The 22,791-nt window shown below is 36.6% G+C and overlaps 1 protein-coding gene across 4 annotated transcripts in view; it reads right to left on the bottom strand.

Annotated features, from left to right (window-relative positions):
- Window positions 1–1,244: 1,244 nt before the first annotated feature.
- hnf4a (hepatocyte nuclear factor 4, alpha) overlaps window positions 1,245–22,791 on the bottom strand; it is a 141,574-nt gene continuing 120,027 nt past the window's right edge. For all 4 annotated transcript variants that reach the window (XM_059980566.1, XM_059980565.1, XM_059980564.1 and 1 more), the window contains exons 4-10: window positions 18,305–18,411; window positions 14,459–14,614; window positions 10,521–10,608; window positions 10,251–10,403; window positions 7,344–7,580; window positions 6,819–6,941; window positions 1,245–6,257 (exon numbers count right to left, since the gene is read on the bottom strand). In XM_059980566.1, coding sequence (XP_059836549.1) covers window positions 6,130–6,257; window positions 6,819–6,941; window positions 7,344–7,580; window positions 10,251–10,403; window positions 10,521–10,608; window positions 14,459–14,614; window positions 18,305–18,411 — 992 coding nt within the window. In that variant the 3' untranslated portion in view covers window positions 1,245–6,129. The remainder of the gene's footprint in view (window positions 6,258–6,818; window positions 6,942–7,343; window positions 7,581–10,250; window positions 10,404–10,520; window positions 10,609–14,458; window positions 14,615–18,304; window positions 18,412–22,791) is intronic.

Below are 22,791 nucleotides of genomic sequence, written 5' to 3' on the forward strand. Positions count from 1 at the left end.
AGGATGTGTTGTCATTGGAAAGATTCCAGAGGAAGCTCACGAGGATGATCCTGGGAATGAAGAGGTTAGCATTTGAGGAGTTTTTGGCAGCTTTGGGCCTGTTCTCACTGGAATCTAGAAGAATACGGGGGATTTAGTGGGGGAGGGGTGATCTCATTGAAACCTACTGAATGTTGAGAGGACTAGATAGGATGGATGTAGAGAGGATGTTTCCTGTGGTGGGGGTATCCAGAACTACTGGGCCCAGCCACAAAATAAAGGGGAAACCCTTTAGAATAGAGGTAAGGAGGAATTTTTTTTTAGCCGGAGATGAGTAAATCTGTGGAATGCTGTGCCACAGACTGTGGAGGAAGCCAAGTCCACGCATATATTTAAGGTGAAAGTTGATTGCTTCCTGATTGATCAAGACATCAAAAGATAAGGGTTGAGTGGGATTCAGGATCAGCCATATTGGAATAGCGGAGCAGACTCAATGGGTTGAATGGCCTAATTCTGCTCCTATGTCTTATAGTCTTATGGTCTAACCTTCTTGGTTGTAGAAAAGTGCTTTGAAGAACGTTGTAATTGCTAATGATAACTTTCAGTTCGGAACTTGCACTCACTGTCAATATTTCTAATGGTATTGGTGGCTCCAATCTTTTCTATTGTAGAAATATTACAGAATCTTACAGGAAGTGTTCATTTTAATAATTCTATTTTTCACAATTACACAAATCTCGACATTGCACAACATAATAAAATAATTTAAAAATAAAATCAAATAACGTTCAGAAGGGAGGACTCTAAACCTCTAGGACAAGCGGGCACAGCCTCAGGATAGAAGGGCACCCTTTCAAACAGAGATGTGGAGAAATTTCTTTCGCCAGAAGGTGGTGAATTTGTGGGACGTTGCCACATGCAGCTTGGAGGCCAGATCGTTGGGTGTATTTAAAGGAGAGATTGATAGGTTCTTGATTGGACGTGGCATCAAAAGATATGGGGATAAGGTCAAGAACTGGGGTTAAGGAGGAGATAGAGAAAAGGATCAGCCATTATTGAATGGCAGAGCAGACTCAATGGGCCAGGTGGCTCAATTCTGCTCCTATGTCTAATGATTTTATGGTCTAAGTCTGATATGTTAATTGATCTTTTGTATTCTGCAGGGTGATTGACCTGCTGTGCATAATCAGCATTTTCTATATTTAGTACAACTGCTAAGCATTGTCCTTGAGACAAAATGATACAATAGTCAAGAAACAATTAAAAACATAGAAAATATCTCATTTATTATTTCTGTTTTTACAAGGATTAAAAGAATGGCAACAATACATTAATAATTACACTATTGAGTAATGAGGCAGTATTTATCAGAGACTTGCAGCAACATTTTCTTTTGCAAAGAAATACCAATAAGGGAATACCTTGCAAAGTGAAAATGGCAAAGTCAAAAAATTATAGAGTACAGATATGTTAAAGAACTATCATTAATGTCTTAATTGTCATTAATCATTAACATTATTTATGATAATAATGTCATAGTTACAAGAAAAATTACACCCATATTAGAATAAAGTAATTAGCAACATTAGTTTTATTTATTATATACAAATAAATGCTACTTGACCACAGTTATATCAAGAATTATTTTCTTTTAAATATTTTTGAGCCCTTGGCAGTTATGACCAAGTGAAGAACACCCAGTTGCTGAAAGTACTGAAGTAATTCAAAAATAGGAAGTGCAAAATTTGTAGTGACCAGTCTGTTAATGGTTTACCACAGGAACATGTATTACAAACAAGTAAAGGCCAAAATAAATGTCACTAAACCTGTTGGGATATCAACCCTTGATAACAGAATTGTGATTTGTAGTAAATGCATCATTTTTGCATCAGAGACATTGAAAATAAGAAAATTTCTATCTAACTGAAATGCAAAAACACATTGAAAGACAAAGCTGTTGCATCATGAGAATAGGTTCACATACTCAAACGTTATTTTTGCTAAAATATGGGGAAGATGTTACCCTTCAGAAAGCTTTTGAAAACTGAGAATTCCTGAATTAACTTGAATTGGCAGTATATATGTAAAGAATTATGATTGGATTGTTTTGTTTTAAATGCCAGCCTCATTATGGGATCTTCCTCATTCTTCATTAGATTGCAACCTTCAGTGGGAGTCCACTGCTCCTCAGAATATCAAAGTGCACTGAGTTATAAGTTTCTTAAGGTATTTTAGAGTGGCACATCATGGCACAGTAGGTCAGTTGGAATATCAGCTCATCGTGCTGCTTTGGAATATCGGTACTGTCAGAGCAGAGCATACCTATTGATTGTCAAGACAGAAGGCACCTAGTATCTACGCGGTTGCTTTGATGTTGATTTAGAATAATAATTCAGAGGCCTGACATTATTTTTTGATCTTTAGTGCCCATGTACACATGTAATGAATTTTGATTGTGGAAGTTGCCCTAGATCCTAGCTTCAGTACATTCATTCAGTCCTGCAGTCAATCAGCCTTTTTTTTTTACAGAGTTTGCTCAATGTGTTAATGCTATCTCCTGACAAAGTCTGGTCAGCTATCAGATTGTCCAGCTAAGGTTGAATTGACTCTGGATCACTAATGGTTACTATGCAGTGTAGCAAAATTGTCTGAGAAACTTTGAGAAACTGATATTTAAGTTTTGCAGAGATCAACATGTTGCAACATGGTGGATCAAGGAGAATGTTTTAAGTGTTCTCTTACTTATTACATTATGAACTGTGTACCTTAGCATGTCCTTTACAAACCAGTGAACATCTTCTTATTCAGATAAGTCCTCTGTATTTTAAGAGGGACCAAAAATTATTCCAGAATAAACAAGGACAATTTATTTCATGTGATTTTGGGGACTTCTTTATATAAGAATAAAATAATTTTTTGATATAAAATTTGTTTTTTTAAATAAATATACTAGAACACTTAAGTTCTGCTTATAGATGAAGGAATTCACAGCACAATCTGCCTGAATTTATCATATCTAAATAGCCTTTGCAGCAAATAACAATACTTGGATTTATTAATAATTTATGCATCTGTTTAAGCAAAGAACTTCTGTAAATTTTCACATTTTATACCTCTATTGCAGGTAGAATTTGCTTTAAATGATGTATCCCAACAAACTGAAAGTAAACTATGAACACATTATCATTGGCTCATTATTAGTAGATAGAAACAATTCTCATTTAAAAATTGTAGGACAGAGAAAACAGAAGACCTACTTAATTAGATTTATCGGAGGGTGTGTCTCTTAAGTGAAATATATCTGAGGTAGTGCACCTTGAATTTAATAGCATTTGAATTCATGTTGGTGGAGATAGACATTCCAAGCTGTGCCAGTTTGTCACTCAAAGTAGTGCTGAGCTATAAAACTGAGCTTGCATGAATTCAAGTGATAAACTTGGTTGAGTATATGTTACACAATGACAAGGCTTCTCATATTTTTCCAAAAATATACATGGACTTTTAAAAATCTTACATTTGTTATTGCTTGCAAATATACAGTATGTGTGCATTAATATCAGTGTTGCATAAAATCTTATTTTTAGTTGGCACTGCAGCAAACTTGTGTAACTGCAGATAACTTGCCTGAGCATGGAAGCAGTCTTTGGAACAATTATTGATTCCCTAAGTCAATCATATTTATCTAGGATTTCCACGATTCTGTACTGAAACAATAGCCTTGAAGGAAGTGCCTTTAGAAACATTTCTTCCAAAACAACATAATTAAGGGAAAAGAAAAAAAAACTTTGAATTATAAAGGACTTTTCACAAAGGCAGGGCGTTCTGAATTACACCTTACTCTAAAAGTACTTTAGAAGAATGGTCACTTCATAATATTAGAGGATGATCTCTTTATCTTTCTGTTCTAAATGCTTTTGTGATTATTATGTGGAAGAAGCAAGTTTTTGAAGGCAAGGGAAATTGTTAGTTCAATTAAGTATAACAGGTATAAAATGGATGCGAGACTCTCATACAGCATGCAAGATACACATATTGCATGCATTCTTACTTTACCTTTTATTGTTTAAATAAAACTGTAGTTTTCTTTAAACATTTTGATAGGATTATCACCACTGTAGCCTAAGTGATTCTTCTTCAAATATTTTGAGACCTTTAAATAATCTTCACGAAATCTATTTTCTAATATGTACATCTACATAAATTTGACTTACTGAAATGGTTTCAAGGGAAATGTAAAAATATGGCGTAGGTATATACACTAAATAAAAGAAGGAAGGGACAAAAGATATGAAGTTATAGAAAAACCCAAAATATTATAAAACCATAAATATTAGATGATAAACATTCAGAGAGATAAGTGAGTTGAGGCTCCATTGAAGATGAAAAGCAACATTTTGACCCCAAACCTTACAAATTCACCCTGAGTTTATGTCAAAATCCAGTTTGTATCTAGTTCTACTGCTTGATCACATCCGATTCCTTGAGTGTGTCAAGACATGAAACTATTTTTGAAATAATAAAAACAGAAATAGCTGGAAATACTGGGCAGGTTAGTTAACATCTGAGATAGAGAACATTACAAATTGATGACTTTCATCAGAACTAGAAACCTTAGAAAACAGACTACTTACAAATTGTTAATCATAGTCTATTAATGTATGGAGGAGATTTAAATAGAAACATATTTTAATTTCATATTTCCAGCAATTGCAATGAACTATGTCATAGAGTTTTAGAATTGTTTTGTACCCTCCACTTTCTGTTCTTTTACAACTCCTCCAGATTGATCATTGGTGATTCACTGCTCTCTCACCCTGCATTACCACCACCCTTGTCATTCAGCACCCCTTGCTCTCCACCCTAATGTTTCTAGTGTTCTCTCCACTCCTCTTGCTTTTCTGCAATGTTAGATATATTTGGTTCTGATTTGTGTCCTTTTTTTGCCGTCAAGCCATCAATTTGGAATGTTAACTCACTTTCTTTCTCCACAGATGCTGCCTGTCCATCTGAATATATCCAACATTTTCTGGTTTTATTTCAGATTCCCAGCATCTGTAGTTTATTTGTATTTTCATTACTATAACTTGAGTTCATACAATAAGATTCAATGGTAAAAGTCAAGGGTTGATTTTAGCCAGAGCCATGTATAGAGTAGAGGGGATGTTATGCAGGTGTGGCTTGACTGCAAGTTAAGCGTTTTAGTAACTCTGCACTTTATGAAGTATTTCAGAGCTGTGCTATATCCAAGACCAGTGGAAGTAATGATTGAGCTGGCCAGTGAGACCAGTAAGACAGGGGTCTGGTAAGATTCCTGATAAGATAGGTATTGAATGAAGGTATAGACTACAAAGTGGATTGGAAAGGAATTGAACGTGTAGGAGAAGGGTTTCAGTTTAGAAGCATATCCCATCCAGGTTGCTTTACTACCCCGTTAGTTTCTGCATTTGGACTCTAAATTTTCAATTAAATCAGTAATGGCCACTGACAAAATGTCATATTGTGATCTTTGGATACGAATCCTGCATCTGCCTTCAATTAATAGCTATCCTGAACTGTTCCAGTTAAGCTATGAGATAGCAGGAGCATTTGGAACTTGGTCTGAACTCTTTGCTAGTTTAGTCAGTCATAAGTCCTCTTCTATGCTCTAACCTCAGCAGATATAGGTAAAATACAGTTAGAATCAACAGTTAAAACCATAGTTAAAATGTACGTGGGTAGGGAAGTATGCAGGAATAGGTATCAAATGAGGGTAAATTGGATGAGCTTAGATTGGAATCTTGATTGACATCGACCAGTTAGGCAGAAGGGCCTGTTCCTTTGCTGTATGACTCTTTGACTCTAAAATCAACCCTTAAGATGCAAGAAATAATTGTCATTTCACAGAAAAAGAACTAGATAATTAAATGAATCGAACTAATGTTTCCACAGCTGACTCTTGAAAACACAAAGGTACAATTTTTTAGTGACAGTAAATTAAACATTTATCTTAACTTTACCCTTTGGATTCATTTGCATCACTCAGTAAAAACAGAATATAATTCTCATTAAAATAACCTTCTCATTATGCAGTCCTCTTGGTGTAAAAGCTCGGTATAGTTAGTTATTTAGTAAGTTTGCCGTGAAATGCTTCCCATTGGTGCAGATGAGATGTTAAATTACCTCCTGTTTTGGAATGGATGTTGGTGGCTTTGATACTGATGGTACCGAGCCTGCTACTAGTTTGTATGGCTCTGATGCTGACCCTCCAGGAGGAGATGGTAGAGGAGTTTCAGGTGTAGCTGTGACATACATATATAAAAAAACAAGAAAAAATCTTATATTTTCAAAGGAAAATCTGGCAACGTAAGCAAGTACTTAAATGCATTTATGTCACACATAAATAGAATGTTGCAGTAGTATTAATCCAACTAAAGACATTGTGGGTTGTGGATTAATGGAATACTCATCCTGCTCTTCTCATGTAAATGTGATATAAGGGCTGAAAATCAGCCCCCTGTCTACTTTTTACATGGTCTCATGGATAGAGTGCTCCCTCTTGCTGTGGACCAAACCCTTGACCAAATCACAGATTAGGGTATAGGTAAATAAAGTTTGAGTTCACAGTTGCTAGAAATGTAAGGCAGAGAATAGTTGTTCTCTCATTAATGAGAGGAAATACAAATCTAAGTCCTCACTGTGGTTGTGCTTGCTTAAAAATATTAATAGTTTCATTGGTACAAGCTAACTATTTACCCTTCCTATTTGGAATTTTGTCATATTAAAACAGGGCATGGTAGTTTGAATTATGAAACAAAAGCCAAGTATTAGCAGAGTAATTTCAGGTTTTGGTTAATACTCACAGATCTGTCCGTTGTGTACTGGAGCAGGCATTGCACTGGCCACAATTACATTCGTTGCCAGGTGTTCCTGGACCAGGTGAGGATGCAGTGAGTGGTGTGTATGTGGTGTTTCATTTGCAGTACCTGAAGAACAAAAAATGTATGAGAATCTGGAAAAAAGGCCAACAAGGCAAACTTGCAAAAAATATTTAGATTACTTACATAAGTTTAACAGGACAATTAAAAGCACAGGTAAATTAGTACATACAGAGAGTTAATTCAGGGGCAGTCAATATAATGGTGAATTATCTCTAGAACTGAGTGGAAAATAACCCATGGTTTCTTTGTTGGTATGAAATGCCAAACTTAGACATCAGTTTTAGCAAAAGAAGCACCAAGTTAACTTCGAATAAGATATTCTTTTAAAAAGGATATTAATTTAAATATTATCCTTTGCTTTAACATGAGTTTTATTATTCTTTGATTTAACTTGAGTTTTTTTAGGGACAAACCTAATTATACATTTTGCTTAAAATGGCTTCTCACCTCCCAGAAGCATCTCTTGAAGCAGGTTGTCAATCTTAGCCATCCCAAAGAGTTTGACAAACTGAATTTGCTCTATCATTTGCCAGGTGATACTCTGTAGAGTAGGAAGCAATAGCAGCAGCTCTCCAAATCGACCGCGAGAGTCATACTGTCTGTCATTAATATAGTCCTCCAAACTGACTTGTACCTGGAACCGCATGCGCTTGATTTTGGCAGGGTTGCTAAGGCCCTTGGCATCTGCGGATAGGAATTAATTCATCATTTCAAAGCTGCATTATACCACTCATTTCCTTGCCTGTAATCTATTGTTAAAAAGGAGAGATAATCTGACTTAGAAAAATGTGAACCATATTAAACATTTTATTTAAGGTAATTGGACTATTACAGTATGACATTACAGGATATTGTTCCTGCATTTTTCAGAGTGCAAATGGCCAGGACTGCAAAAGCAATGCTAGATTGGTCACATCAATATGAGTTGACATAATGGACATTGATATCTGAAGCATTGCCACAAACATTAAAAAGATGTCTGCAGCAAAATTTAAATTCCCTTATCAAAGCTTTCCCCATCAAGATTTCGAATCTATAGCAAATTGTTGCACTTGGGCCAGAAACAAGTACCACAATCAAAGGAATAAATCCCATTTTATGTCTATACCCTTCAAAAAATTAAGAATTGGCTGAGTTTCCTTGGAACTGTTTTGGCTCCATTAAATGTACCTTAGTTAGCTTACATGATTTAACAGGGTGTGCATTGCATCTTTATGAAGTCACTGTGTTAGTGGAAGAGTAGTTCTTAGGAAAGTTCAAGCCTAAATCTTTGTTTGATTCCAGTTGTACACTGACTTTTTGTCAATAGAATGAGGACAGCAAAGCTCTGATTTCCCTTCTTCTAAGTCTTCCTGTTGCTTCTCAAGAACTTACATGAATAGGTAACACTTATTCCTTGTGCCTTAAACAAGTGTTCATTAATCAATATGAACCAAGGCAGTGTGTACTTGAAAGTTATATAAATGCAGATTAACATAAATTCAAGCCTGAATTGGTCTTGGCATTGTCGAGCCTTAGCTAGTGCAGGTCACTTGGATAATGATCAGGTATTGAATCAAACTCAGAAGAATTAATGACACCTTGCTTCCTCCATCTGAGATCATCTAACACAGAAAGACAATGAAAGGAACCTGTAAATTTTACATTATATATGGCTCATTTATTCACCAGAAAGGTTGGCTAAGCTCCTGAGAAAACCACAAGTAGTAAGGAATAAATCGAATTTGGAAAACTTGTTGACCCATGTTCATCTAATAAACGAGAGTAACATTCCTCTACCTACCCATTCAATGGGGAATGGTGGAAGTTCTGACTGAAAGATGGCATGCTAGTTTTAGAGTTTTATTGTTGTTCTACATGTATCTTTTGTTTGGACTAACAAACAATCCACAGGAAGAACTCAGCAGGTCCAGCAACATCTGTGGGAGGATAGGAATTAATTACATTTTGGTCGAAATCCTGCATCAGGACTGTTTGGACTACTTACAAATAGTATAGGGGCTTAAGCACTGGCCATTAATGTTACATTATGTAGCAGATGACTGACTAATTTAGTTCCTTGGAAGTACTAGCTTCACCAATCAGTGAAAACTTAATAATGATGCAAACTTTCTGCTCTTACAATGATGAGTACAGTTATTTAATGCCCATAGCTTGGCATTCATGTTTCTGTGCTTATGTTGCATATATTTAGCTGTTATTTCTTTGCCTACAAACTGCCCAGTACATCTGACCTTATTTCTGCTGCTGGGTTCTGTCTTGAAATCATGGAAAGAGCTCAGTCACATTGAGCTGAGGGGTCAGATGCAGTACACATCTTGCCCCTCAGTTTAGCGCTGGGTTACTGCAGTTATTGTCCAGAATATTCTTACATCTCTCCTTCAACACCGATGTCAGCAATCCATACTAGAAAGAGTGCCAAACAGTTAATTTTACAACTATGACAGATTATGGACATACTGTATTTGTTGGTAGGTGATCTTGTAGAGCACCCTACTATATCCCAAGGAAGAAAAAAAACAAAAGCTCAGTTGAAATCTCAATTTACCAATTTCTAGCCTGGTGGTCATAGTCTGTAGGTGGTCTTTGACCTTTCCTTTCCCCCCCCCCCCCCTCCCAATTACAAGGTTAGTGTGGTGCAAGCAGGAAGTGGCAGACTGGAAACAGATATTCTGAATGTTGGTGATCCTATAGTCGGAGACCTCTAGAAGCTATGGAATTCTGAGGGACAAATTTAGGCTATGAAAATCTAGTAAACAGAAATGTATGAAGAAAGTCCTCTGGTGGTATCGATTTGCACTTTTCTTGGATATATCATGTCCAGATTCATAAATATCTGATTAGAAACTTAGGGTGTAATTTTACCTATATTTCTGGTAACACTCATACACAGCTGAGCTTTATTAAAAAAAAATTTGTTTTTATTTTATTGATTTAGTTAAGGGGAATTAACAGGTTCATAGAAATACCTTTCTTATCTTATATTTGATATACCAGATAAAGCACATTTACAGACATACTTTTCAATAATCAGCTATGAATTATTATTTTATGACATTATGACATTAAACGTCATTATGTAGAGATAGCCTCCTATCATACTGACAAACAACCTACAAGGAAGCAATCATTGAAGAACATAATGCAAATAGTAAAAACACCAAGGGAGGAATGCTTTCAAGACTACATGGCTGTCTTGCAGAATATTCAACTGTCATCTTCTCAGTTTCTGGCATTAAATGAATAACAATGTAAATCTCAACAATATACAAATTGCTGTGTTATTGATAATCTTCAAAGCAGATCTTAATGTTGACCCACTCAGTTCTGTTGCATGTCTCTCTGATGACATACCTGGATCAAAGAAGACAATGGCTTTTAAGCAAGCATATTCATTGTCATCTATTTGGATCTCCTGAAACGTCTGAACTAGTTCATCTAGAATTCTCGTTGCAACACGGCTTATTTCCAGCTCCGGACAATTGCGTGGAATGATGTGGTCATTTCCTTTAAAGATGAAAGGAAGCAGCACAGATTTCAGGGATATTCCTACAATGTTCTGAACTGACTTTTTATTTCACAAATGTCTCATTCAAAAAAGTATATTAGAAGTAATTATTTTACCTAAGAGCAGAACATCTTTGTACATCATGGAACGTTTGGCAGCTCCAAGCAGTAAATGTTCCCCAGCATGGGCTCGTAGCAAGGCAACCTACTCAAAGCAATCCAAGAGTAATATTGATCACATTTTCTCAACTCACAACTTTCTGATTATTAAATAAATCAGAGAATCTTGCAACTTAACATTTCATTGATCCCCTTTAATACACATACAATCAAGAATTAATTTCATTTTCAATTCTTGAATAGTTTTTCAGTCCACCTAATAACTAGGCAAATAAAATGAGAGCTAGCAAATTTAATATTGAAATCAGAAAATGTTTTCTCACAAATAGTTCAGGAAATCAAAACTGTTTCTGAAAAAGCTCATGGAGAATTTTAAGGCTGTTATAGATAATCTTTTGTTTCTTTGGTTTATCAAGGACACAGATGTAATGGGAATTACATGGGGTTAAATGGAGATTATGTTGTGATCCAATGAAATGTCAGACCAAGCTCAAGCTGATGGAAATCTGATATTTCTAAGATGGAAAAGTATGCTGCAAACAAGATCTATTCCAAATGGGTAAATAGTTTGGTAGCTTGGAATGGTTTCACAGCTTTTTTTTTTAGCCATTTTCTTCCATTGCACCAAAATCAAACCCACATTTCAACTTTCTATTAAAAGTGCACGAGTCAGAAAAGGAACTGCACTTAAAATAATCCATGCTAAAACACCACTATGTTGGCTCTTGGGAAACAAATCATATCAATTGCAGCTTAACTGTTCCAATTTATGCTCCTTAGCAATGTTCCTTCTATCAAAAATACTGACTCAGATTGAACTATGGTTTTAGTGATTGCCCCATGACTGCAGAGGAACATACTTATGCATTGACAAAATCATGGTGTTCTCACAGCATGCTCTTTCATCCGGCAAGGTCCTCTCATCATCTGTTTTAATGTGTTCCTTTTATAGTGATGTGGTGATGCTTAATGATATAGTGATGAAACCCCATTTTGAAACTGGGCATAATATATGCTGTACATCCTCATGCACATAAGTATGATCTATCTGAAGTTTTTGTATGGGGTTGTATTTTATTTGTTCAGTCAGTAATTCATTTTGAACTGAGCTAGAAATGCATTTCTTGTCCAGCACAGTGTTTGATGGGTAAGACCAGAGAAAATGCCATTTATTATAGGCATTATGCACTCACTGGCCACTTTATTAGGTACAGGAAAGATTGTTGTTGCCAAATGGGGTTGTTTGTGTACTCATCACCTGGGATTTTCACACACAACAGTCTCTAGAGTTTACAGAGAATGGTGTGCAAAACACAGAAACATCCAGTGAGTGGCAGTTCTCTGGGTGAAAAAGCCTTGTTAATGAGAGAGATCAAAGGGTAACGGCAGTCTGGTTCAAGCTGACAGGATGGCGATAATAATTCAAATAAGCACGTGTTACAACAGTGGCCTGCAGAAGAGCAATTCTGAATACACAACACGTTGAAGTGGATGGGCTACAGCAGCAGAAGACTATGGAACACCCGGATAGTGGCCACTTTATTAGGTACAGCCACTGAGAGTATATTTGACCAAAAATGTTAGAAAGGATTAATAAACTTTTCTGCCTGTCTGTAAGCTGTGGTGTTCTATTCATGTAAACAAAGTAACAAGGGAGACCGCAAAACCTCTGACTGTATTTTTGTTTCTTGGACACATGAACACTAATAACACTGTATAAAAGCATGCAATAGTAACTATCATGAAATGACTTAGCTTGATATGTGGGTAGGACTGATAAAGCAAAGGAACTTATTACTGAAATTAAAACTAGATTAAATTATTTGTGCTCCTTTGGAACTAGTAACATAAATTTCATGAAACAAACATTAGCTGGTCCTTCAAAATAAAAAAATGCTGAGGTATTCAACAAATGATGTGTGTAACAATTAGTGACTTAATACTATGTTTGTCCAGTGTTAATGTTTCTCACAAATGTTTAAAATGTAACATTAAAATGGTGAAGGTGTTGTGTACAACAACCAAATGCTTAACTGTTTATTCCAAAGAAGAATGTCAATGAAACTCATTTTGCTTCCGTTGTTAGATTTTAATGTTAACAGTGCAATTGACAGGTTTAGTATTACCTGAAGCTACATTTTAGTTTTCCTAAATCTCCTTTTTGGTTATTTCATCTATGTTCAGCCTCTTCCACAAGGCACACATATTTCCTGGTTGAGAAAGCTCCTAGGGAACCATCGTTTCCTAGGCCTTTATCAGTACTACTCCTGCCAAGTGTGAGAAAATATTGAGCGTACTATTGGTATTTCCTTACAAAAATGTGAATGAATTTGGAAGTCAGCATCATTGGAGAGGGAAGAAAAGAAAGGAAGGAGTTTGAGTTTATTATCCATATGACTATGTCAGCTCTAATTGACCATATCCCACAATTAATAAACATCAGAAGCACATTGCAACGTTATCATATTCTTCGAGATGGTTTACATTCATTGTTTTCAAATGTGAGAACATCTGCTGATGTTCAAGGCGACATTCTAATTGCGACAGGCAATGGATTTTCCAGCAATGCGTTTTCAGGAGAAGTTTTCTTTGGAAGTAAGTTGGGTGTATTGTGGTCACTGTAATTTTGACTTTCTCCTAGTTAGGACTTCCTTAGCTGTCACTTTTCTACTTTACATATTGCAGGGATTTCTCTACTCTGCATTGTCTTAGAGGCACTCATATCTCTTTGGGTACACCTTGGAACAAATGGTGTGGTGCGCTGCATTTCGTCTGTAGGGAGAGGATGTTAATAAACTTCCCATCATGCACACAACCAGTGAATACCATGGATTTTCACCACTGGATTCCAGGGTTCGATAATTTGATAGTTTTCATCTGCTCATTTGGGATGTCAGCTTCTCACACCCTAAATTCTCACAGATTTCAAAACATGTTCCCCTTCTTGTAACTGCAGAATTTTTATGAAAACCTTCCCCACGTTTTCTTGTTTTATACAATGCATCATCTTCACATCTCTAAGATGCCCCCAAAAATTCTGGGGCTGAAAACTGTAATATAGTTTTAAGCACTGCACAACAGATTTTTACGTCAAATCTACCAGCTAAACATAATCACACGTTTTGTGCATGTAAAACGTGCTCCCGTAAATTCTACTTCAGTCCTTCATGAAGGAAACATAAAGGACGCTAGACATGCTACTTGCACATTTTTTTTCAAATTATGGATACATGACTTATAAACATTAACAGTGAAAGCATATGGTAAGCAGGGTTCTGCATTATTTAGAGCCACTGCTGGGTTGTCCAGCCATTAAGAATCTTGCATGATTGCTTGTTCTCTGTTATAGTATTTCAATCCTACTTCTGCATCTCCTTGCAACCTGACTCCACTCTATTCTGATGCTCTCCATGGACCCTCAGATCTCCCAGTTGCATTGGCCTCAAAATATTGTACATGGTAGGTTTGTGGCCCTCAGGTCTCACAGCCAACTGGTGCGGGACCCCAGCAAAGTGTTACTCTGATAGATGGATTCATATAGAAGAATGATGACTGAGAAACAGACTGATGTGAGATAAATGCCTCATATTTTCCCTCCTATTCTGCAATTATGTATTTTATTAGGGATTATGATTACATAACATTTTCACTTTTCTTCTAAATATGTATTGAAGCAAACCAAGCAAACTATTAAATCTGAGACGCACCTTCACTCCAGAATGCATCCCCTATCAGTTCACCACTGCACTGGTCACAGAAAAGCACATTCTTGCTCTTGTACTGCACTCATCTCACCTAGTTACCGCTTTACATAATGTTACCCCACCTCTTCCTACTCTTTGGGTGATGAATATTAGGTATGCACAGTACTGCAGATATCCTCTCCACTTTTTAAAGAATTATTATCAATTTGTATTAAAACAAATGTTCCAAACCTGGTCGTCCAGTGCTAGCTCACAGAAAGCTGGGATGTATTTGGCCCACTCCACTAGGACCAAAAGTTGCTGTTTCATGGACTCACAAACGTCACTTATCACAGCAATCTTTTTAGATCTAATGTCACTGTTTATAACTGAAACAGGAGAAGAGATCTGTAACAGCAACAGATGAAGCAAATGTTATTTAATACTCTGCAACTCAGTTTATTAATTTCTCTTCAAATAAACAGAGGAACTTTGTACCATGTAATTAATTGTGTTATTTCATATGATAATTTTGTCAACCTCTTTAATAATCTCAAGCAATACCTGTTGGTCTCTTACTTGAGGTTTGAATATGGTTGCAAAATAAATTAATTGTTTATTATTAGAGAAGAACACAGTACCAGGACTAGGGGACATATACTCAAGATTCGGAAGAGTAGATATAGGATGAAGATGAGAGGAACTGCTTTCCCAGAGAGTGGTGAATCTGCGGAATTCTCTGCCCAATGAAGCAGTGGAGGTTACCTCAGTAAATATATTTAAGACAAGGTTGGATAGATTTTTGCATAGTAGGGGTATTAAAGGTTATGGGGAAAAGGTAGGTAGGTGGAGATGAGTCCATGGCCATATCAGCCATGGCCTTATTGAATGGTGGAGCAGGTTCGATGGGACAGATGGCCTACTCCTGCTCCTATTTCTTATGTTCTTATGTTCAGATTATGAGGGCTTCTTGAAGGGTTCTGATTCAGTAATCCTCTAAGGCTTCTGACTGAGGCCTTCAATAACAAAGTAAGGACCATGAGGAATACTGTTAGCTCTCCAACCATAGAAATTTAGGAGTTTGAAAAATGATAACACAAGTATATATCTACTGAAACATGGGCACTCACAACACCAGTAAGATATTGAAAGTGAACCTATAATGAATTGCTCAAGAAATGTCAATGCATATTTGATCACTCCAGGTCAAAACAGAAATCTTGATAATCAAAAACAAGCTGATAACAATAATGAGGAAATCTGCAGATGCTGGAAATTCAAATAAAACACACAAAATGCTGGTGGAACACAGCAGGCCAGGCAGTATCTATAGGAGAAACACTGTCGACGTTTCCGGCCGAGACCCTTCATCAGGAACTGGAAATAATAAGGAATAATAAGGAAGGGTCTCGGCCCGAAATGTCGACAGTGCGTCTACTCATAGATGCTGCCTGGCCTGCAGCATTTTGTGTGTGTTGTCTGATAGCAATAATATCATCTTAAAATTCACTAATCACCAGTTTTCACTGCAAAATATCAGAAATTCTATTATCAACCTATCACTGCAAATTTTGACTGTCAAAAGAAACTGCATTCTTGATGGGTTTGTAAATGTTTTGTTCACATCAAGCCAGCAAAGGATCTGTTGTTCGCATTCAAGAGAAATTTCCATTGCTCGAGTCTGAGTGTTAGAAAATAAGCAATGTATTCCTTAATAGGGCAGGGAAATATGACTCCTGATGAAGGGTTTCGGCCCAAAATGTTGTCACTACCTCCTCCCTTAGATGCTGTCTGGCCTGCTGAGTTCTGCCAGCATTTTGTGTTTTTATTTATTTCCAGCATCTGCAGCTTCACTCATGAGGGAAATATGTTGGCCTGCTTTATGAATATTTACTTCTAACGTGAAGGGCTACTATGAATTATAGTGGTAAGTCATCAAAGATATTAGGCACCTCATTTTCTTCTGGTAATTTGTATGCTGAAAGATCTCTGATTAAAGCACTTGCTTCAGAGAAGCTTTCACATTCGAAACGTTGCACACGTAAGATAAAACAGATTAGTGCATTAAAGCCAACAAATTAAAACTATGTTGCACAACTAGAGATAACAACATTTGACACGGTAAGGTCAAGCCTTTTAATAGCTCTTAAGTTTTCAATTGCATGTGTTCTATAAGTTATCTATTTGAAGCATATAAACTACTCAGGCAGAACTCCACCGTCAGAAGATAACCTGGTGACTAAGTGATCTGTTACTTGGAGTTAGTGTAAATGCATCACATGCAAAAGGTCTTAAAATGAATCACATATCTGTGGTGTCAGGAAATCATTTAAAGTATTAATTATCTGCATGACTGACTTGGGTAATCTAAAGCAGTAGAAGGTAATCTATTACGATGCATCTACTAAAATCATCAATTTATATTCACTGTTACTCTTTTAATGGAAATGATGAAATTATGCTTTTTACTTGTGGCCCCTTGCCAGCTAGTTAACAGCTAGTTAAAATACATTTTTATTTAATTTTTAAAAATGTTGTTTATTTGGTCAGTAGTTCCAATCACAAGGTAGATAAGTATCTATCAGAACTGTAGTTCAAGAACTAACCCTTACCTAGATAAAAAGGTGGATGATTTAGACCAGCTTTTGGCATAGAGGTTATAATAAACTTAAAATATAATCAAGCTTGTTGTGTGTTAATTGGTGAATGAATCCTTCTGCAGAAGCCACCATTCAGGCTGAAACGAAACATTTTTTGGCTCAGGAACATGAAGATATTTTTGATGAAGAATTGGGAAACTTGCTTTCAGCTATCTTTGTGCTGACTAAAACACATATGAATGAAATGATAATTCAGCTGAATCCATAGTAGTTACTTGCTGTAATGCCATAACACAAGTTTCTAAAGCATTGTTTATTTTATTTACTATGGCCTTAATCAAAAGAGTAATCATAGGAAAACAATTGCAACTTACAATCTGGAGATTAATTTCAGACGTGGAAATTTTAAAATAGAAAAACATACAGAGGAAAAAGAGCAATAAAAATTAAATGAAAACTTAAGGAAAGAGATGTAACATGAAAATAAATGTAAAAAAACATTTCTTGAAGGAGTTCTGAGTAACAAGGCGGGCATTGTTATAAAGTGCTAATGATTGCTTCCATCATATTTCAGTGCACTAGTCCACCAGCTCAACTTTAATGCCGTTCACATTATGGTCGAGCAAATAGTGCTTTCTGGGACTTAAGTGAGGTCGGGGTGGGCAGTGCATAGGTCAAAGCTATAATCGGGGTCCTGGGCTTGTGAGTGAGCCATTTAAATGACAGGGTCTGGAGGAATGGGTGTGTTCAGACGAAAAGATAAAATCTGGGGTCTTGGTATGGCTTGGCGGAAGGATCAAGGTCAAGAAGTGGCTGCTATCCAAAAGAAAGTATGCTTGTGGCATATGGTGGAGGTATTAAAGTAACAACATAATGCTCTGGGATGTAGGAAGAGCCACAATTTTGTGCCAGGTTAACGAAGTCCAACCACCAAGTGTGCCCATCAATGCTTGCTACAATTTAATATAAGTTCTCCCAGTTGCTCAGAAAATTAATTTCCACCATAATGGTGAGAAAGGGTTGTATTAACAAATTTATGGACAAGTGAGTTATAGAAAAACTTGAAAAATTGTATTAGCTACTGATCAAGTGATTTCATGTTGACTTGCTATTTTCTAAATGCGATACATATGAACATAAATATTAATGTAAAGAATGGGGAAAATAAAAGGACAACAGATATACAAAGTAAACAAGATAGCACAGCAGATTAATTCATTTAATTATTTGACAATTCTTTTAAAATCCAATTAAAACTAGATTTGATTAGATTGCATTATATCACTCCTTCAGTGCATTTAAACTTTATACTATTAAAAGCTTCCATTTAATTAAGTTAAAACAATTCTTATTATCAAAATTATTGAAGCAAAGGAACAACAATGATAAACTAGGCCTTAAATGTTAACTAAGTAAGTAAAAGCTCTGACCAGATATACTGTATCCTCCATCACAATAATTTGTTAAAACATGGTAGAATGAGATAAAGTTACTGTACCTGTCGAGAAAGAACTTCTGCTTGTATGAGAGCATTAATTGAAGGCAAACTGCTGTCCTCGTAGCTTGACCTCCTTGTACTTATTCTGTCCCTTTCATTCTGCACAGCTGGAATTAAATTCAGTGTTTCTAGATGATTGTGTTTTATAGGTGTTCCATTAAACAGAGAAAATCTTAAATGCTAAAGATATTTCAGATGCTGGAAGGCACAGCAAAACAAACAAAGTGCTGGAGAAACTCAGCAGGTCAGGCAGCCTCTATGGAATGGAAGCTGACATTTCTGGCTGAGTCCCTTCATCAGATTGGGAAAGGAAGGAGGAAGATAGCAGTATAAGAAGGTGGGAGGAGGGGAAAGAGGAAAATCTAAAAGGTAATAGGTGATGCCAGGTGGGTGGGGGAGAGGGGAAAAGGGCTGGAGAAAAATGAATGCAATAACAGAGGAGAGTGGATCATGGGAAAATGGGAAGGAGGAGAGACATCAAAGGGAGGTGATAGGCAAGCGCAGAGAAGAAGTAAAACGCCAGGGTGGGGAATTGAAAAAGAGGGAAGGGGAGGGGAAAAAGTTACTGGAAGTTGGAGAAATCGATGTTCATGTCATCAGGTTGGAGGCTACTTAGAAGGAATATGAGGTGTTCCTCCTCCATCCTAAGTGTGGCCTCATTGTGGCAGAAGAGAAGGCCATGGACTGGTATATTAGAATGGGAATGGGATAGGAATTTTGGCCAGTGGGAAATTCCACTCTTTAGGGATGGAGCTGAGGTGTTCAAAAAAGCGGTCCCCCAGTCTAAGTCAGGTCCCACCAAAGGAGAGGATACCACATCAGGAGCACCAGATACAGTAGACGGCCCCGTCAAATTTGCAATTGAAGTTTTGTCTTATCTGAAAGGACTATTTGAGTCCCTGAATGGAGGTGAGGGAGGTGGTGAATGGGCAGGTGCAGCAGTATTGCCATTTGGCAGGATAAGTACCGGGACAGAGATTAGTGGGAAGGACAAATGGATAAGGCCATCACAGAGGGGGTGATCCCTGCAGAAAATGGAGAGCGGAGAAAGTGGGAAAGTGCAAAAGTGGAGAAAGTGAAAATCTTAAAGTGTTTTTAACTAAAAACCAAACTTGCATTTGAAATCATTAGTGTATGTGTGTAAGTAGATTGAACTGTACTTTGTAATAAATATAAAACAAAGGTTTTACCAAAATTAAAAATATTGATGGTAGTGCATTGCATTGAAACATATATAATAATTTTTCTGCAATGATTCTTTAATGTAGGTTTAAGAAACAGATTTGCCTTCCGAGATGACAATAAAGTTTTGAAATGGAAGCGCATTTACCCAGCTTCGTTCAGGAATTCTTAAATTTATAATGTTCGGAAAAGTTAGTCAGAAGCAGTTAAATTTAAATTAGTGAATAAGTACAAGACACACAAAATGCTATAGTATTTAAATTGCCAACCCATCTACTAAGAGCATTTTGGTTGCCACTGCATCCAAAAACCCCAGTCTGTCTTGTCTCCACTAAAATTGAAAGTGCGTATACTGAGTTCAGCAATCATGTAGCCAATATTTTACCCATCTGATCCAAATTTATCCACTTTGGAAATGGAGGAGTGAGTGATAATATGAATACTGACACTTAATGAATTTTAAGCTGTGCCCGTGATTCTGGACCACTGCATTGCTTAACTGATATTTTATATTAGTTAACCTAACAGTCAAACCTTTTTCTAAATGAAGCAAACTTCTTTAAACAAAAACTTTTGCACGGCTCCAAACTGGAGCCACAAAATTCAATGCATTCCTCTTAATGAAACAAATGCAAAAATTCATCAAAGACTGAAAGTGGGCACAGATTCTAGGGTTTTTCAATGGTTGTTGTAGGTACACCAACTCTGCAGTGTGAGCACCTGTATGTACTAGCATAGAGTACTTCGCTAATGAAATCTTCTTCCAGCTAAAGACCAGTTAACCATAAATGGCATATCCAAATTAAAGTAGAATATAAACTTTAAAGAAAGACCCGGTTAATGTACAATTACAATTCATTCAAAATATCTTCTATGATGCAGATCCTTTGCGCAGATTATTGATAGAATGTCAATAGCCAGAATACATTTTTCAAAATAAAGTGGTGCAATCATTTATTCATACTATTATAAATCTGGAAAACCTGGAAATGTGTACATCTACATAAAATTCAATCAGTTAGATACAATGAATAACTTTTATGAGAGAAAAGTGGCAGCGTGCAGTCAACTGTCCTGAGAGAAGTTCTCAAGGTTACACATTGGTTTATCAGTGGAGACATCATGCTCAGTCACAGAGTGCAGCTTTCTGAATGTTTGTTCAGCACTAACTGGTCATGGGCCTCAAGTGAAATCTATTGAATATTAACAGATCTGGAAAAAGATTTGAAGTGGGGAACTAAACTTACATTTTTCCTGTTTCAATTAGACTATGATATTTTATCTCATGCAATTTTATCTCAGAAAGGTGGAAATTGGATAAATGCTGATCTGGACCAACAGCAGGTTAAATAAGCTACAGGAAGAGACATGGTGTTGGAACATATGCAATATCCCTGAGGCCTAATCAATATTGGTCCTTGGCCTAAAATTTACAGATTAGAATGCAGAAGCAGAACAGCAACAGAAACACAGAACACAGATAGGCTATTTGGTTCTTTCAGACTGCTCCAACATTCAGTATGTTTATTATTAATTATTCATTTCAGTATACTGTTAAGAAATGTATCTCTCTCCTTGAATATATTTAATGATGCAGCTTCCACTAGCTACTGTGTTCATCACCCTCTGAGTGAACTGATTTAAGAGCATAAGATAAAAGAGCAGAATTGGACCATTTTTGCCCATCGAGTCACTTGCCCATTCAGTCATGTTTGATTCTTTTTTCAACCCTGTTCCCTAAATATTGGCTCAAAATGAATTGGCCCATATTCTGAAGCTGCAATCATTCATTCTGAACTCCTCAGTCAGTGGAATGTCTTCCTCATATATCAGCCTTGCCATCAGAGTGTAATAAACCTTTATTATTCTGTTTACATGGCAAGAGCAATCTTTTGCATGTCAGGACTCCAAAACTGCACACGCAACTCCAGTTTGGTCTTGTACAATCCTCTTTCAATGTAGACCAACAAATTATCTGCCTTCCTAACTGCTTGCTGCATCCATGCATGTATCATAAGCGACTCCTGTACAAGTTATGATTTACCTCTTCCTTACCTAATTTTGCAACATTCCAATAAAATCTGCCTTTCTGTTTTTAGAAACATAAATGTCTATCCTCACGTTTATCCATGTTATACAGCTTCTACCATGGATTTGCCCTCTCACCCATCTTGTCTAATTCACAATAGAGTCCCTTCTGCATCATCCTTGCATTTGACTATTCTCCCCAGCTTTGGGTTCTCTGGAATCTTGAAAATGATATGCTTAGTTACCTTATCCAAATCGTGAATGAACTGGAGTTCATGCACTGCTGCCATCAGTACCAGTTATGCATTGCTTGCTACCCTGAAAAAAAGACCCATTTATTCCAGCTGTCTGTTAGACAACTCTCTGCTGACCAATTCCCAGTCCATGTCAGTATATGACCCCTGAATTTTAACTTTGCACATTAACCTCTTACATAGGATATTATCATAGATGAGATACACCACATTAACTGATTCTTCCTATTTAGTTACAATTTTCAAGAATATCTGGGAAATCTGTTAACTATAATTTCCCTTTCATAAAATCATGCTGACTTTGTTTATTGTTATTTTACAAGTATTCTGCTATTGCATCAATCGTTATATTCTTATGCTATTTGTAAATTCCAGTTTCTGTGGCATAGTCTCCTTTAATGAAAGATGAATTTTGTAATGGGATGTCTGTTGGTGAGGGTCAGCCAAGAAGCAGATTGGGTACAGTTGGGGGCATTGAGGGATTGAGGTAAAGTTCAAACAGCAAAGCTAAGAGATCAGAGGAAGTAACTAGAAATCTGAGTTTAGGCCATATAATTTGTTAAAAGAAGCATTTTTTTTAATGCCATGCTCCAATATTCCCTCTTGGTTTCACTTATTCAGACTGCTATGGGCCAAATAAGCCTGAGCAAGGTGGGCCTGACACAACTCTCAGGGAAAATGAACCTCCAAAATTGTTATATATCTAAAATTAATTATGAACAGTAATTGTTACTTTAAGGGTGTTAACCCGTTAAGAATTGTCAAAATGGGAGAAAGTCACAAAAAAGCAAAATGCAGGCCACTTAGCTTAACATATGTCATAAGGAAGATGTAAGAATCTGAGTCTGTTAGTATAAACAGAGACAAATACTTTTCACAGATGACCTTATCATATATGAGTCTGATGTCCCATTCACTGAAGTGGTCGAAGAGATGCAAACCCAGCAATGGGATTATGGAGAATCTTAAATTTGGGTGACATAATGAGAAGGCCAGGAAAGCCTTATTATGGTCCTAAATCAA

Source organism: Hypanus sabinus, chromosome 9, assembly GCF_030144855.1.
Source record: "Hypanus sabinus isolate sHypSab1 chromosome 9, sHypSab1.hap1, whole genome shotgun sequence".
In the NCBI taxonomy this organism is placed as follows: domain Eukaryota; kingdom Metazoa; phylum Chordata; class Chondrichthyes; order Myliobatiformes; family Dasyatidae; genus Hypanus; species Hypanus sabinus.